Raw genomic sequence first — 17150 nt, forward strand, 5'->3', positions numbered from 1 at the left:
CACAGGGAAAGGAGAGGCGGAAAAACCACTTTCAGTGTCTCAAAAATCAGCACCGAGAATATTTCCACCCTTTCAGTTTTAAAACTGAACCGCTTTGGGTTTTGCTCACAGTCCGCAAAGAGCATATGAGATATTTGGTTTGGATCATTATTCTTCCCCTGGTTGCTCCCTGAAAAACCAGAGCAGCGCACAAACAGATGCTGTCAGATGTCACACAATCAGACCAGGTTTCCTTACCAGCTCGACTCCAGGTTTCCCGTGGCAGAGTCCTACAAAACTCTTGTTCCTTAAGTAATTTAAACGTGGTGCAGACACACAGTAGCAGCTCGAGCTGGTGCCTCGGGCAGGGCCCCCTACAAAGGATTCCCCGGACGTTTATCCCCTCCCAATCTGTGCCCCCGGACTCTGGGAGCTTCCTGCTGACTCATCGGCTCCTGTGTCTCGGCGCAGCCGGTCACCCGCCCGGCGCCGCAGGGCCCCGAGCCCTGCCGAGGTAAAAGGACAGGTCACGGCCCCTCGCCGGGGGCTGCAGCCACTCCCCCATCCCGAGCACAACCTGCAGCTGCCCCCGAGCTACCTGCCCTAAACGAGTCCCTCAGCAGGCAGGTAGGGCTAACAGGCAGTTCTGCTCACGTGTGACCTCCTCACCACCACCCCACCACCCCCTCCGAAAGCCTGCCCTACCTCTGCCTGCACAGATCACTTCAGCCCCAACAGAAAAATATGGAACGTCTCAGGCATGTTCATCTTTACTCCCAATTAAGCTTATCTGCCAGTAAAATTCGGGATCTGGGGTAGGAATTAGGGCAAGCTACTTACTTACCCCAGAGGTCAATTTAGGTCAAAGCTATCTCGCACAGATGGCTAATTTCAATCCCATACACATACAACGCAATTGTTCAATAAGCTCAAAATAAATAGTGGAAGTAATTCATTTAAAGCTGCCCTAATTGTTTCTCAATTTTCTCTATTAATTTGACCTATAACACTTCTCCCATCAAAGCTTCAAAGCTTTAACTTAACAGCCAATTACAGCTTCTTTTAGAAAAAAAAAGTGCTGTCAGCTCTGATTGCTTCTGACTGAACCCTTTGAAGCGCTTGGGAATTGATTTAAATTGCACGGGGCCTAGAAACAAAGTGCTCTTTCCAGGTGTAGTGTTCTCAGAGAGCTAATGAGTCAAGGGACAATTAAGACTAATTAAGATTTTTAACTTGGTAGCAACTTTGTGCGCACCATTTGGCTTGAGGAAAGTGAGTTACCGCTGAAGCGAACAAGGAATCTCAGTGTGTCAGCAGGAGCTGGCAGGAATGCACTCAGTTTTTCCCCAGCAGTGAGAGGTTACCAAATTAACGTGGCAACTGTGTTCTTACTCCTGCAAAAACACCTCTCTGCAGAAACATCTATCATCTCCCTCATTCTCTAAGCAAGCATTGCACAGAGAAAAGCCAGTGGGACACCTTTTAGGAAAAAGAAGGTCATCATATAGGGATCGTTACTGTTAGCTTGGCACTGCTACTCTGGTTCAGGGATTTTAACTGCCAAGTACACTAGGTTGGCCAAAACAGGGCCAATTCCTGTCAGTATGGATATTAAAGCCCCATCATTCTTACCTTTTACTTCACATTACACACCTCTGCCATGGGAAAATCCTTCACACTCGTCACACCACTTGGTTTGTCGAGACAAAAAGCCTTGGCAGAGTTCTGCACGGCACAGGACCTGTGGGGAGGGGCAGGTGAACCACAGTTACCCTGCGGGGCACACTGGTTTGCAACTTCGAAAACAAGAGCCATAGTACACCTAGGGGATTGCTTCCTTCCCCCTACCCCTTTATTTTTTTAAATTAGGAAAAAAAATATTAAAAGGAACTGGTAAATAACACCCAACTGTTCTTACTGAGGCAATGCACTCCGCTTGGATGAGTCGTCCTCATGACTAAAACTTTCTTGGTACCTCGTGGGGGACACAGGGAAAACCCCCAAAAGGCAATAATCACGATCACAATTTACTTCAGCTTGCTCTTGTACGGTTCAAGTGGAACTCCCGCTGGGAACGACAACCCTCAGCATCGTTTCACCTGAGAGGTGCCGTTCCTGGCCTCTCCTCACAAAGGTTTGCAGCCTCGAGCCTGAGGGAACGGCTAACTGGCTCAAAGGCACAGCTCCGACATTCCGGGGGCCCGGGGGATCCCCGCAGGTCCTCAAGGTCTGAGGGGCCTCAGAGGATCCCGGAGGGCCCCGGGCGGTGCCGGAGGATCCCGGCAGTCTGAGGGGCCCCGGATCCCGGAGGATCCCGGAACATCCCGGGCGTCTGAGGGGTCCCGGATCCCGGAGGATCCCAGAGGATCCCGGAGGATCCCGGCAGTCTGAGGGGTCCCGGATCCCGGAGGATCCCGGAGGATCCCGGCAGTCTGAGGTGTCCCGGATCCCGGAGGATCCCGGAGGATCCCGACAGTCTGAGGGGCCCCCGACGGCGCCGGCGGCTCTCGGGCGCCCCCTGGCGGCCGCTGTGGCGCCGCGCCAGGCGGAGCGGCGCGGTGACGCCATCGTTCGGCGCCGCGCGGTGACGCCATCACGGCCGATCCTGACCCCGCTCCCGGTCCCGCTCCCGGTCCCTGGCCCGTGAGGGGGGCGCGGGACGGGCCGATGCGGCGGCGGGCAGGATGCACCAGAAGCTGCTGCGCAGCGCGCACTACATCGAGCTGGGCAGCTACCAATACTGGCCGGTGCTGGTGCCCCGCGGCATCCGGCTGTACACGTACGAGCAGATCCCGGTGTTCCTGAAGGACAACCCCTACATCACCGACGGATACCGCGCTTACCTGCCCTCCCGCCTCTGCATCAAGAGGTGAGCGCGCCCCGCGCCCCCCCCGGGTACCCGGTCCCCGCTCACCGCCTGTCCCGCGTTCTGTCTCCTCGCAGCCTCTTCATCCTCTCCAACGAGACCGTCAACATCTGGAGCCACCTGCTCGGCTTCCTGCTTTTCTTCACGCTGGGCATCTACGACTTGACGGCCGTGCTGCCCGCCGCCGGCGCCTCCCGCGAAGACTTCGTCATCTGCTCCGTCTGCCTCTTCTGCTTCCAGGTAGGCGCGGGCCGGGAGCGCCGGGGGGTTACAGCCCCTCGCCCCGTGCGGGCACAGCGCCTTGGAACCGCACTGCTCTGCAAGGGACAAGGCTCGGGGGGTCGGTCGCGTCTCCTTGCAATAACCCGGGGAGGACTGAACACAGCTGGCACAGGAGAGAGCCTGTGGAAGAACAAGGGCAATGTCAGGGCTGTGTCTCAGAGCTTCAGCAGCTTGAGCCATGTCTGATGTGGCTCCTAGACAGCATCAGGTGCTGCTGGAAAGGGCCTCCCACCGGGGCACGGGCATCAGCCATGGCCTGACGGTCAGGTAGGGCAGGAGGGCTGGTGTTCTGACTTCTGAGCTGGTCTGAGCATGAGCTTCTATGTCAGATATGGACATGGAAGCACAGCAGACTTCATCAGGTGTGTGACATGTGGCTGCTGAGGCTCCTGTGATGGACACTGGCCCTGCAAGAACACAGAGCTGAAGGGCACTACGTGTGTTCTCTGGCAGTACAGGATGCCTGGGTACAGCCAGAAGTGGGGAAAACTCCCTCGCTGGCTAGAAAAGCACTGCTCTTGTGCTCCTCCCTCCTCCTGCCGAGGGTCACAGAGGAACGAACGTTTCTTGAGGAAAGAATTTGATGCCAGCCTAGGAGCAAACACCCACACAAAGTGCCAGGGCCCAGCTCGAGCTGCAGGGCTGAAGCTTGTTTGCTCCCTGTTGGTTTTTAAGGAATTAATCATCCTCATTTGAACCTCTGTGTAGGTCTGTATGCTTTGCTCAGTAGGATATCACCTGTTCTGCTGTCACCGCTCGGAGAAGACCAGCCGGCGCTGGATGGCACTGGATTACGCAGGAATTTCCATCGGGATCCTGGGCTGCTACGTGTCAGGCGTGTTCTACGCCTTCTACTGCAGTAACGTGAGTCGGGAGCATTGTCCACGGAGCACTTAGTTCTTGGGGTCCTGTTGTTGCTTTCATGCTGTAGGAAGGGGGCTTGTGGCAGGGGAGAGAGGGGTGGGAACTGAAACATGTCCTTCTGGCCCCAGCAGAACTGCGCTGGCTGAAGGCACAGGCAAATACAGGTTTACCTTTCCAGCTGTCAACTGCACAAAACCTCAAGAAAATAAATTTCTCTGAAAGCAGGGAAACTTTACAGGTCCTACCTGTATCCAGTGCCTGGGGCTGATCATGGGATGGGTCCCACCACAGGCACTTCAAACAGCACTGCCCACAAGGTAGCTGTCAGGAGAAACAAGCTTGTTTTCTCTCCATCTAATAGAGGAGTGAAATGAGTTTCCTTCCAAGGCCTGCCATGTATACACTGTCAGGGAGCTGAACTGGGCTGCTGAGGCAGAGGTGCATTGCCAGTGTTTGGGTGCAGGCACAGCTTGGAATAAAGGATGTGTTGTAGGTGCCCCGAGCAATACAGTCCCTTCCCTCAGTGCCAGCTGACCACTACAAGTCCCTGCACTCACACCCACCGTGGTGCTTGCAGCAGGGACAGATTTGATCTGTCACTGTGATCTGTCATTGAAACTTCCTGCCCAGAGTTGACTCTTACACAGGATAAGAAACCCACAGACTTGCCTTTGTTTCTCTTTCCCTCAGTACTGGCGCCAGGTGTACTTGATCACTGTGCTGGCCATGATCTTGGCAGTGTTTTTTGCTCAGATCCATCCTAGTTACCTCACACAGCAGTGGCACAGGCTGCGCTCCATCATCTTCTGCTCCGTGTCTGGCTATGGAATCATTCCCACCATCCATTGGGTTTGGCTCAACGGTGGCATTAGTGCATCCATTGTACAGGTAAGAAAAAAAGAATGAAATAAGATTCCCTTTTGCTTTTCACTTGCCATCTTCCTTGGGTCCTCTCACACTCAGGGAAGCGACGGGGAAGCAGCAGGAGTTAAATTCCTTCAGGTACAGAATTGTTTTGGTCGGTATGATCCAAATGCAAACACTTAGATATGTGATCGGGGTAGACAGGTTGTGTAGGTTCAGCCTGCTGTACTGCCTTAGACCTGCACGGTGAGAAGGAAGCTGGATGGAGGCGTGTCCCTGCCTGGGGACGGAGCAGCCGAGGGGGGCAGACCACACCCTTGTTCCACCTGGCCAAGGCCAGGAGCTGAGGTGGCTGTGGAGCAGGAAGCAATCTGTCAGGCTGCATTAGTGCTCGGGGTTGGCCACCTCCACAGCTCCACAGGGCAACCAGGAGACACTGATGGGGTGATTATTTGCTTCCTCTTCAATTCCCTGGGGTGGCAGCAGAAATCAGCATTTGCCTGCTCAGCCCTCTGTCTCTTATGCAATCCTCATCTAGTAGCACTGTGACATTATGGAACTCTTGCCCTGTTCAGGTTTCTCCACTTGGAATTACCCTGGGAAACCAGAGGCCCAGTACAGCTAAAGGCAGTGCAGTGTGCCCCAGTATGAAACCCCTGAAATCACTGCCATTATTCAGCAACCTGATGGTGCTGAAGGAAACATTTCTTTTTCATAGTGAGCAGAAACTGCATGGTCTTAGGCTGGCCTGGATGGAGGGTGGTCCCTGGGGTGATGGTTTAGCCCAGTCCAGAGCTGCTGTGCAATGTGGCAGAGCACCATTTGGGAATACACATGTGGCCTTCAGACAAGGCATTTCACACCAGCATTCTAAAAATCAGATCCACAGCAGCTGTCTCCCCCTGTCTTCCCTGCTTTGTTTCCCCTGGGATAGCAGGATGACACCTGTGGTACACGCTGTGTTCCCACTCTTCACAAAAATGCCCCACTTAGGTAACAAAACTTTCTGCTAAGGAAAACCCACCTGATGCCTGGGTTGCTGGTTGTTCAGCACCCAGTGTGAGCAGTCCTGTGGCCTTGGGTGCAGCAGCCACAGTTACAGTGGGTAAGTGGGATGTGCAGTGCAGTCTCCCTCACCCTGACTGTTCTGTGTGGGGTCAGGCTGGTGGCAGGTGGCCTTTCACTGACAAGTGCCATGTCTGCTGCAGGCTGCATGGGAACACTGAGTACCTTGTGTGTAGAAGCAGAAAGGTCAGAATAAAACAAGTTTATTCCCATTCAGGCTTTCTCAGAGTTGGGCATTTGCTTCCCTGTTGGATCTGTCCACAGCTGACATAGGCAGTGAAGGAAGATTCAGGGTTTTCATGCTGTTTTCTTCTTTATATTCAGGGACTTTGTTTTTCTGGTTTTGCTCTCTAACAGAATAGGAGAGCTTCCTTTTCTTTTGCAGGAGTTTGCTCCGCGGGTAGTTGTCATGTACTTCATCGCTGCTGTAGCTTTTCTCTTCTATATTTCCAAAGTTCCAGAAAGATACTTCCCAGGTAGGATATTCTCTTCTGGGTGGTTTTTTTTTCCTGCAGTGTCACAGTCCTTGCTGTGGGTGAACTTCCTGGGAGAGAGCAGGCTGACCATGTTCCCATGCAGAGAAAAATGGTGCACGTGTTTGCATCAGAAGAGGCAGACAACTTCCATGGAGTTGGTTAAAGAACTTGCCCCGCCTCCCCCCAAGTGCAGGGTGTGCAGGAGCTCTGCAGGAGGCTGATTGCTAACTGCACTGCACTCTGTTGCTGAATTTCACAGCTTAACCCCTCGCCCTTGTTGCCCACAGGCCAGCTGAACTACCTCGGCTCGAGCCACCAGGTGTGGCACATCCTGGCAGTGGTGATGCTGTACTGGTGGCACCAGTCCACAGTGTACATCATGCAATACCGACACAGCAAGCCCTGCCCCGAGTACGGCGTGGACTTGTGAGCAAAGGTACAGCCCCGGGCACTGGGACAGTCTGACAGCCACAGGCTGACATGATCCTGGGTTTAAGCGCAGCTCACTTCCCCAGAGCAGGTGCTGACTGGTGCAATGCTTCCTGTAAAGAAAAAGCAGGGATCTGATGCCAGGCACTCTGCTGCACTGGATGAGGCTCTGTGGAGCTCCTGGGTCCTTGAGCAGTTCTAGAGCAGGCTGGACTAAGCCCTGCCAGATCCCTTCTAGGTCTGTGTCACAATTTTAATAGTCTCAAGACATCGTTAGTCTTTGTCCCTAAGTAGCCTTTTCCTGGATTTTGTGGAAATGAAATGAGTTGCTGATTTCATGTGCCCAGTAAGTGATTCACTTTGTTTCCCTGCTCTGTTTCAGAGGCAACAGTGGGATTTCTGTCTCTGAGGGGCTGGACTTCACATAACAAGCTGTGCTATGGACTGAAGCACTGAGGCAGTTCCTTCCCTGACTCCTGGATTGTTACCCTCTTGCTGGGACAGAGCATTGCCACGAGCTCTCATAAACCCAGGGGCATTGCCTGGGATCTGGGAGACGTTTCCGTCTCAGCCACTTGCTGTTCTGCAGTCAAGTACCAGACAGGTCTTCCTCGAGCAGGACAGTGGGAAGCTGGGCTGTCCAACTTGGCATGCAGATCTCGGTAGGACTTTTTGTTGCCTGGCAAAGACAAACAGCAGAAGTGAGTACCCCTGGCTGAGCCAACAGGTGTGGACACCAGGACTTTGGGTGTTGTTCAGGTGCATAATTAGGAGGATGCTCCTGACAGTGTGCCTGTAAAACCATGGGAACTCTGGGCCCCAGTCCTGCCTCTGAAGCACAGCTCTGTGGTCTGTGCATCCTTCTGCCTTTGCCCAAAAGGTGCTCTTGTGCTTTAGCCTTGGTACAGGAACACCTAAACTGGAATGCAGTGGATTTGTGTCCTCTTCTGGACAAGCTCTTTCCCTTTTTCTGGAAGTTAAGATCACATCCAGCATAGCTAGATCTTCACTGCAGATCTTACAAATTGCCTCCAATAGGGTCAGTGCCATTGCTTGAAGAAATTCCTCTAGATCCCTTCAGTATTGTGAAATATTCCAGGAGAGGCACTAAGCCTGTGTGCCCATGTTTGTTGCTGTCTTGCAATCAGTGGACTTGCCTGAGTAGTGAACCTGCTGGGGATGCAAATCTCTGACCTTTGGCTTTTCCATGTATGAAAGGTTATAGTGCACTCGCAGCTGCTGTTACCCAAAAGGACTTGCTGCCATAATCCTGCCACAGTGAAAAGCTTCCTGGAGTTTCAGGATCTGTTGTGGAACCATCTCATATAAACTCCACACCCAGGAACCATGAAATGCCAAGTTATTGGGTAGCTGTAGCTCAGCATGATTAACCTCCAGGGGTGCTGGTCTTTCCAACAGGATTGAAATCCTTTGGATTTTTGGGCTAGAGGTGACGTTTTTAAGTGATTTGTATACAGCAGCTGTGGCTATGTTGACAGTTCAGTCAGGCAGCAGTACCTGTTGCTGCTGCTGCACTTGCCCAAGTGTCAGCATTATCCATTTGGAGGCTGCTCCACATGCACCAGGATGCCATTAGGACTAATCCCGTGGCTCTGTCCCCATAGTCGGAGGGGTCAGGCTGGCTCTGTGTGGGGCCCTCCTCGGGGTGGGCAGTCTCTGTGAGTCCCCCAAAGCTCCCTCTGCCTGGGCTAAATGAGCTCTGCTCCTCAGCCTTTCTGGTCAGGGTGTGCTAAGAACACACAGAGTAGCAGTGGAAGCTCACGGACAGGCACCTGAACAATCCTTGGGGAGGGAGAAGGCAGGATACAAACTCCTGGAGCTTACAGACAGGCACTTGAACTCCTGGGCAATGGAGAAGGCAGGACACAAGCTCCTCCCAGTGTGATGGTGGGGGATGCTTCTGTTCAGCTCAGAGGGCTGTTTTGGTGCTTTTTTATTGTTTTGGTTTTTTAACCCCAGAAACAAGCGTTGGCAAGAACTGACTCCACATTTACAGTTCAGCTCCTGGACCTTAAGCCTTCCAGTGTAAACACTGATTTTATATTTTTTTTAACTTGACAACCAAGCAAGTTTCAAGTGCACTAATTACTACTACTGAAGCCTGACAAGGAACCTGCAAGTACAGAGGTCATTTCCAGTGTTATGTGTACAATAATATCTGAAGAATGTGTCTGTGCTCTGAAATCATACTGACTTTAGAGTTTACTAATGTAATTTTTTTATGCAAACTCTTAACTACTCTATCAGTTTTCACTGGATAAGGAAACTGACTGCCAAGCTGTGCATTTTTACTACCCTGACAAAATTTATCAAGCTGCATGATGGTCTTCTATGTACATAGTGAACCTGTAAATAAAGCCCAGGTCATTGGCGGTTTCCTTGGAGTAACATCACTTGTGCATCTCACACAGCAAAACAACAGATGGGAGTGGCTCAGCCATGGCACTCGTGCCACGCCTTGGGGGTTAACTAGACAGAGAGACTGTCTCTGGAATTCTGGGGGAGCATCTCTAGACCAATCTGCTGATAAACTCAGGTTTACAACCTACTGCCACTACTGTTTACTAACCAAGCCCTGCTGCTGCTTCATCTGTTCCTTGACCATTTCCATTCTTATTTCAGCTCAACTGAGTAAAATCAGTACAAGTAGCATTCAAAAAACCTGCTTGAGTGAACTACTGCTAGAAGGGGGTCAAACCACATACAAGTTCTATCTGGAAGTGCAGAGCCAAGTCCACAGCAGTGGCACTGGAGCCACACACAACCTGTCTGCAGGAAGGCTTTAAAGAGTAACACCAAACCTAAGGAATTCAGACTAGCACGTGATCCACACGTTTTTAACCAGTTGGACAAAGCAAGATGAATGAGCAGCAAACACAAGTATTTTAAAACACTTTAAAGACAGTGACACCACAAAATCACTCAGCAGAAACAGCACTGCTTATAATGAGTAAATCAAAGCCTAAACACAAATACCTCACAATGCAGAGTTCAAGGAGACCTGCAAAGGCACTGTTACCAGGTTTGTTTATTTAACAACTCCAAGGATTTTATGACATACATCAGCCTCACAAAGAAGTTAAAAGTTCTCTGTTTAGTGGTACACAAAAAAGCTTTAGAAACTTGAAGTCTAACAAGAAATGGAGGTGTATTTCAGAAAAGTGCACTTCAAAGCTGAATGCCAGCAATTTTAAAGTAGTTTTTATGCTCTTTAGTACTAGGTGATGCCTCAGTCACAACTTTAGCCATACACACAACCTCCTTGATTTCCTTTTGAAATAAGCACTACAGAACAGTAGCACAGCAGCCACCCTTGGCACTTGTTTTCCCCTCACAGGTTTCCCTCATATTCACTCCAAGTCACAGACACGATTGTGGCTGCTGGGTTACCCAAACCACAGCACCTCCAAGGGGGACGTGATGTGTGCGAGCATGTGTATATTTTATATAGACTTCTCATATATAAAAATACACGATATAGGATAAAAAACTCCAGATAAACTCTTATTCTCACAGTAGCAAATACATCAACTTATTTTCACAGTACTTGGTTTAACTAACTGGGACACCCAGAGTGATTAGAAGATATTTCCTCCAGTGCTGGTGCTCACGGGGCCCACACACACACAGGGCAGCCAGAGCAGTTAACTACACACCCCGAGGCCTTTGAGTCCACAGACAAGCACAACTACCTGGCTTTCCCTCAGTGACCACAACCAATAGGGGTTTCTTAGTACCTCGGGACAGACTCTCCCCAGCAATTGATCCTAGAAGGCCTGTGCTTCAGTCCTTCAGCATGCTGAAGGAGAAGCTGTAAAGATCCACAGGGATTTTCAGCCAGAAGGGAAGTGTCAGCCCCTTACCTTGTCACTATTGCCTTCCTGGGCAGCATGGTACATGCCTACTGCAGCAAGGGCTTCCTTATGTTTCAGTAAGGTCACAGGGTGCTCCACGGTGAGCACACACCCCAAAAAAGGCAAAAGATATCCTGTTCCCTGACAGTCCCACATTCCAACCCCTTTGAATAGTGGATCATGGCTGAAATTAAATCCCAGCTTGGGTTTATTTGTGTATAAACAACATATACTGCACAAAGGCAGCTTAGTGGGGGGCACTAATCTCTCTTCAGTCATAAGAAATGATAAAACAACTTTAGAAACAAAGGAATTGCATTTATACAAAAATCTGTTTGGTATCTCAAGTGCGAAGAACCAGGTTTGTTAAGGCCACTAGGAAGCAAATGTCACGGGCCATTAACTCATGTGCACCAGAGGTGTTATGCCAGCTTTAGAGAAACTGGGATTTACAGTTTGCCTTTGCCTCCTCTCAGTTTGTGCTCAACCCCACTTCAGCTTTGCTGTGCTGCAATTTAACCATGTACAGACCCTCTGCCAAAATCCAACCAAACCGCCACACAAGGAAAACCTGCAGCACTCCTCAGCCTGGAGTCTCAGGGCAAACTGATAAAAACCAAACAGATTTCCTTCTATTCTTAATTTACCTGAACGCTTCCGTCACAGCAGGTCTGCACAACCTTCTCCCTCTGTGTCCAACAGCCACCACCTCTCCTCCCTGGCCCTGGAGCCAAGCCCCAGTGCCACAGGCACGGTTAACCTTTCCCACTGGGAAGGCAGCAGCTGTATGGCTTTGGCAAGGACCAGCCACATTTAGGTGGTTTCACTCTCTGCTGTTTTACTCTCATTTTGTTTCTACCCCCTGCCCCATCTGTCATCTCATTCTGTTCCAAAAGCTCTCCAGGCAGGTGAGTAACAGCTCTGAAGGAAACCAGGGAAGGCAGCTCAAAAGCATGTGCAGAGGAAAAAAAAAAAGGAATAAGAGAGTTAACCTGAGTATCAGAAAATGCTACAAAACTTGGCGTGTGCTTCTTACAGCCTTTGGCACCAAACAACAGGTGAGAAGAGCAATAATAAAGTCTAGGAAACTCCTGTGCAAATAGAGTTGAAACATTTCTACTCAGAACCTCCTACGAGCTTAACTTCTAAGCCTGGAAAGGGCACACTGAACCACGCTCAGCTGGAATATTCCACTTGCAGCCTGTGAGAAAAATGAAACTGAGGAAGGTGAAGGTAGTGATGGTGTATGGACAGCTATGAGCTTCTTTCAGATACCAGGGCGAGGGGAAACTCTCACATACACCCAAGGGAGTACTTGATCAAACTGACCCCAAGGGAATCACGGGATTTGTTTTCAATGTGTTTTGAGCCAATATTGTAAGGGATCCACACACCCCCTTCACAGATCTCAGGACCACTGTATAACCAGCAGGAGGCTTAGGGGGAAAAAAAAAGCACAACCCTGAATATTTCACTTTACCTCCTGTGACAGGGGAGACATGAGGACACCCAACCAACACTGCCATCCTCCATGTACAAACATCCATTACCTCTTCATTGGCATTCAGTGGAGCAGGACATAAAGGTGAGACTTGCTGAGGAACTACCTCCTTCCATGTCCTTGAGGATGGCCGTGGAACCCAGGCAGACTGGGCTGTCCCGAGGGGCGCTGGCTCCAGACAGTGTCCATGGCTCGGCACGAGCCTACACACAGCACCAGCTTCTCTAAAACAGGAATGAAACCCTGTCCTCAGCAGTGCTCACAGTGCCTCCCCACCACCTCATGCCCCCGAGGTCCTGGGCAGCACAACAGGGGTCCTGCTCCTAAGGCTCTGTGGTGTGAATGCAGCTCACTGGCCCAGCAGCCACCAGCTCCTGCTGGGCTGGAACACAGCTGGGAGCAGGGAAGCAAAACTTACAAGAGCATTAATTAGGTTACAGTCATTTCATAAAACTATTATTGTACAAAACAACAGCCTTCAGAGAATACACATTTTCTTTGCAATAAAAATCCAAAAGGAAAAGAAAAGGTATTTTCAGACACAAATCCCAATTTGTAATCCAATCACAGTCACCCCACAGTCCACTGTGCAAGTCAACTAAACCCTCTATATGTGCCCAAGGATAAACCAGCCCCTTTTCCAGTGTGCTGAGTCTCCCAAGTGCTGCAAACACTGACTGTGTCCCTGCTGGCTCACTCTCCTACATTCAGGCTTCTCACAAACCAGTATATTTTCTGTATCTTTAGTTTTGACTCTAAATTTCCAGTTTGCTATTTTACATTAATGGCACTTACTGTAAAAAAAAAATTGACCATTTAGGCACACAAAAAAATAATGTGCCATGCATCTCTGCAGCTGCATAGATGTCTGCCAGGTCCCAAGCCATAGCTGTGCTCTGGAATTCTGGGCCACAACCTCTTGAGGACATGGCTGCTTTATCTTTTATGATTAATAAAGGTAGTTTTCACCTAGGAAGCAAAGACTATTTCCAGCAGATAATCTGGATATTAGTATGTCTTGGTTCTTAGGTCTGCTGCGACTGAAACACGAAGAACCACTGCAGTTCATTACCCCCCTGTACATATGGAAAACATTTTCCATGTGCTCCCTCCGCCTGTTCCCCTCCACCTCGGCACATGGCAGAGGGCTGCAAAGGCAACACCAAAGTGCAGAATGACAGTATGTCCCACAGCCCCCAAGTCAGTGACAGTGATTCATATCCAATTCCTCTTTCCATTCCGGGAGCCATCTGCCAGAACAAAATGGTCCTCCTAGTTTGATTTTTCTATTTAAAAAAAAAAAAAAAAAGAAGACCAAAAACTGCAATCAGAATTAGCCATCATTCACAATTCCATTGGGCAAGCGGGCCATGCCCTGTTGAACCTGAACAAGCTGCACAACCAAGGTCCCTGTCACTTCAACCACATAAATTACTCCACTCAACCTTTATTAAGGGACTTGGAGAGAACGGGGGGAACCCACTGGAAGCCTTTACTGTTTAGAAGGGAACGGAGCTGCTCCAAATGGATCTAACTCCAGTGCCTGCTGCTGGCTCTGCGCACTCTGCACGACCAGCTCTGTGAAGGGCACCGCACCAAAGTCGTCTGTTTTGAGCCCGTCCCCCCCATGCACGGCCCCATGCAGGGAGCTCTGCCTGGGCCTGCCGGCCACGACGACCGTGCCGAGGTCCCCGCGGCTGTCCCCAAAGCCCTGGTGCTGGGGGTGCCGCAGCAGCTCCGGCGGGTGGAAGGGCTTCGCTCCGAAGGGATCCAGCAGACTCTCGTCCGCCTGCAGAGGGTTGGTTCGGTCCTTGCTGTCGGTCAAGGCCACGCTGATGTTCTCCTTGGAGTCCGAGATGGTGAGGAACTCGTTGCTGCTCTGGGAGTCCCTGCGTCCCGCCTTCTTGTGCCGGCGGGCTCGCTCTGGTGTGCGGTAGCTCGGCTTCAGCCCCTTCTTCGTGGTGGTGGGGGTGCCGTGGTGGCGCTTCCCGTTGCTCTTGGACACCTCCTGCTTCATGCGCCGCTGCCGGGAAGACAGTTTCTGCAGGTTCCGCTGCTGCTTCACCTTCTGCTGCTGCTGGCTCCCTGTGATCTCCTCAAAAGGAACCAGCCCAAACAGGTCCTCTCTGTTCCCAGCAGACCTGGGGAGAAGGGACGGCTGGAACGGGGTGCAGCCAAAGATATCCACGCTCCGTGGAGACGTGGGGGAGAGCAGAGGCTCCATTCCCGACACCTGCCCGTCTTGCTGGGGCACCTTTTTGCTGAAGGGGGCTTTTGTGAAAACATCAAAGTCATCCTGGTCCTGGGCCAGGCTGGGAAAAACTGTCTGAGAAGAAACATCTTTGTCCATCTTCTCTCTTGCGTGAGGCTGCAGGGTGAAAAAAGGCACAGCCCCAAACACATCGACTTCTTGGCCAGGGCTGATCACAGTGCTTGGCACCTCAGATGAGGATGTGTGCATTGAACTGGGTTCCTGGATTTCACTGCTGCCCACACCGTCTCTGAACCTACTGCTCAGGAGCCCTTCCACTGATTTTTGCTTGGTACGGTCAGAATCAGAGTCAGAGCTCTGCTTCTCTTCCTCCTCTTCCTCCACCTCTTCCTCAGAGTCCATGAGGAGAGGGCGGTGGCCTAAATTCTCTGGTTCTGTGTCATTGTCATCATTGAAGTCTCCGTTCTCCCCTTGCAAGACTTCTTCATCCTCCTGTTCTTCTTCTTCCTCGCTGCTCTTGGGAGAGGGAGGGTCAGATTCAAAATCACTCTCTGACTCCTCACCACCTTTTGTCACGTGTCCCTCTGCACTTTTCCTCCCTGGCCGGGGATCTCTAAATGCATGGCTCAGTTTTCCAGCTTTGGTTGGGGTCCCTAGGTTATTTCCTTGATTGCTGGCTGAGTTATCCACTTGTTTTCCAGGGGAACCTGCAGGTCCAAAGAAAAAAGCAAAGAAAAAAGAAAGAACTTAAACAAAAGTCAACACGTATTCCACACTCTCCACAGCCACACATGGCAGGAGCTGATGTAAACACATATATCCTGTACTTACTGAGGGGAATGAGTTAAAAACAGATGTAATATTTCTAACAATGCTCACAGAATCAACAGTCAGAGTTGCAAGCTTTACTCCTAGAGCACAAGGTGCCTGGAAATACAGTACCAGTACTTTTGGGGCATGGAGGAGGGACCAAAGCCACAAATGATCTCCCGAGACACCTCTTCCAACACACTCACTGTGCAGCTGCTCCTCTCCAGGGAAACACAAGCCAGCAGCATGGAAAAACTAATTTTATTTTTTTTTTAATCAGAGTTATTTCTGGTAGTGCTTCTGCTTTGACAAGTCTGCTCTGACAAACTTAGTGCTCTAGTCGTGAGGACAGCCCATTCTAACTTCCAGTGTGGCAGATGAGGCACAAAGAGCTCTTGCTACCCCTGGAGTTTGAGAACAGTGCTTCCCACTTTGTGTCTAAATACAATTCATCAGCTCAGCTTCTCTATAGCAAGCAAATTTAGGTATTCATTTTACTCTGACAGCTTCCTCCCCACTATTCACTGACAACTAGAGCTAAAAGAACAATTCACTGATGAATCAATGGTGGGGTGGTTGCCCTGGGAATTCTGGAAGCAGTAGAAAATTTGCAGCAGTAAAGAGAAGAGACAGCAAGAACAGGCAGAGCAGGAAAGGCTGCCCAGAGCCCCGGCACAGGTCTCATCACTCAGCAGGCCAAGTCTGTCCCTGTGTCAGAGCCCCGCGCTGGGCAGAGGTGTTTTCAGGAGCCCTGGATTTCTATCACAAAGAAGGAGTAGGAGGAAAAGCAATGCAGTCAAAGCTGGAAAGTACATTTGCTCTTAAGATACCCTTTTCTCTCAGACACAGATCCCCCTGGGCCACGCTGCTTTAAGGAGCAGTGAGAATTCCCCTCCCGGCAGGCACAGAGCCACTCCCAAGATGTGCAGTCCTGCCCAGGGAGACCTCCACAGGCACCTCGGCTCTGGGGACAAGCTCCTCACATCTCCATGTGTGACACCAGCTGGGGACAGGGGCTGCTCCTGCCACCCAGTTATTCATGAGCTCTACCCACAGCACTGCACTGCACTGCACACCCTCCCACCAAAACCAACACCTTCCACTTGTGGCTTTGTTACACAAACACTGGAATTTAACTGACTCCATGTGTTAACAGGATTGAGAAAGCTGAGGATGGCTCTGGGCACCAGCTATTTCTACAAAAAACATCTTCAGCCAGAATCCAGCCCATAACACTCTCCTTGCAATATACAAAATAATCCCAGCTAATTCTTCCCTTCATGAAGAAATTAGCATGCAACTTTCAGGCCAAGTCAGATTCTTTTCTTTCTATGCTTTAGTTTAGACCAGAAAACAGTGTTTTACAGAAGCATTTCTCCTTTTGCAAAGGGAATTAACATCGAATTTCCTCATCCACCAGCTACTTGGCTCCTTTGCCATTACACTTGAAATAATCAAAATTCGGCAGCAATACAATTTATGTATGGATTTAAAAACAAGATGACCAGAATGACTGAAAACATCAGGTGATTTGGGCTTTGAGCTGTTTCTTCTTTGCTTCTGGTGTCAGATTGCTTCTTATCTACTGTAATTTTAAATGCTACATATTTGCTTTACCCACTAAATTAGAATCTGGATTATTTTGCTGCTTACTTGAGATTTCCCAAAGGTACAGCCTTCACATTGCACTATAACCCCCCAGCCTCCAAATCCTGCTGTTTCCAATATTTACTGAAACAGTCATGTTAGCATAAACACAAATAGATTTAAAAGGAAATATTTCTAGGTTAGATGTTAACAACACTTACACAACAAACCCCCCGAACATTTTCTCTGTGTCAATATCCAGGAGTTTACACTCCCAAGCAACAATTGAACCTTTGTATATAATTTTAATACAGAGAAAACAATTTATAAAGTGGTTTAT

The 17150-nt window shown here is 50.1% G+C and overlaps 2 protein-coding genes and 1 long non-coding RNA gene across 5 annotated transcripts in view; 1 reads left to right on the plus strand and 2 right to left on the minus strand.

Annotated features, from left to right (window-relative positions):
- Positions 1-2479, minus strand: part of LOC135412593 (uncharacterized) — a 227612-nt gene extending 225133 nt beyond the window's left edge. Inside the window, exons 1-3 of the long non-coding RNA XR_010429757.1 lie at positions 1898-2479; positions 1612-1720; positions 238-485 (exon numbers count right to left, since the gene is read on the minus strand). This is a non-coding gene — a long non-coding RNA (uncharacterized LOC135412593). The remainder of the gene's footprint in view (positions 1-237; positions 486-1611; positions 1721-1897) is intronic.
- A 78-nt stretch (positions 2480-2557) lies between these two features.
- On the plus strand, positions 2558-9224 carry PAQR3 (progestin and adipoQ receptor family member 3). Its single transcript, XM_064651337.1, has 7 exons — positions 2558-2848; positions 2923-3085; positions 3836-3991; positions 4682-4879; positions 6306-6396; positions 6684-6832; positions 7208-9224. The coding sequence occupies exons 1-6, from the start codon at positions 2664-2666 to the stop codon at positions 6824-6826; spliced, it is 936 nt and encodes a 311-aa protein (XP_064507407.1). The 5' UTR covers positions 2558-2663; the 3' UTR covers positions 6827-6832; positions 7208-9224.
- Positions 9225-9856: 632 nt separating this feature from the next.
- BMP2K (BMP2 inducible kinase) overlaps positions 9857-17150 on the minus strand; it is a 46691-nt gene continuing 39397 nt past the window's right edge. For all 3 annotated transcript variants that reach the window (XM_064651289.1, XM_064651288.1, XM_064651290.1), the window contains one exon: positions 9857-15120. In XM_064651289.1, the coding sequence (XP_064507359.1) occupies positions 13694-15120 (1427 nt within the window). In that variant the 3' untranslated portion in view covers positions 9857-13693. The remainder of the gene's footprint in view (positions 15121-17150) is intronic.

The sequence above is a fragment of the Pseudopipra pipra genome, chromosome 4 (genome assembly GCF_036250125.1).
Source record: "Pseudopipra pipra isolate bDixPip1 chromosome 4, bDixPip1.hap1, whole genome shotgun sequence".
Classification (NCBI taxonomy): Eukaryota; Metazoa; Chordata; class Aves; order Passeriformes; family Pipridae; genus Pseudopipra; species Pseudopipra pipra.

What these genes read in the sequence shown, in the direction of transcription:
- PAQR3 (XM_064651337.1), top strand. Translation starts at nt 2,664, where the DNA reads ATGCACCAGAAGCTGCTGCGCAGCGCGCACTACATCGAGCTGGGCAGC. An exon ending in TTAGTGCATCCATTGTACAG is followed by an intron (nt 4,880 to 6,305) that starts GTAAGAAAAAAA and finishes TTTCTTTTGCAG; the next exon opens with GAGTTTGCTCCGCGGGTAGT. An exon ending in TCCAGAAAGATACTTCCCAG is followed by an intron (nt 6,397 to 6,683) that starts GTAGGATATTCT and finishes TGTTGCCCACAG; the next exon opens with GCCAGCTGAACTACCTCGGC.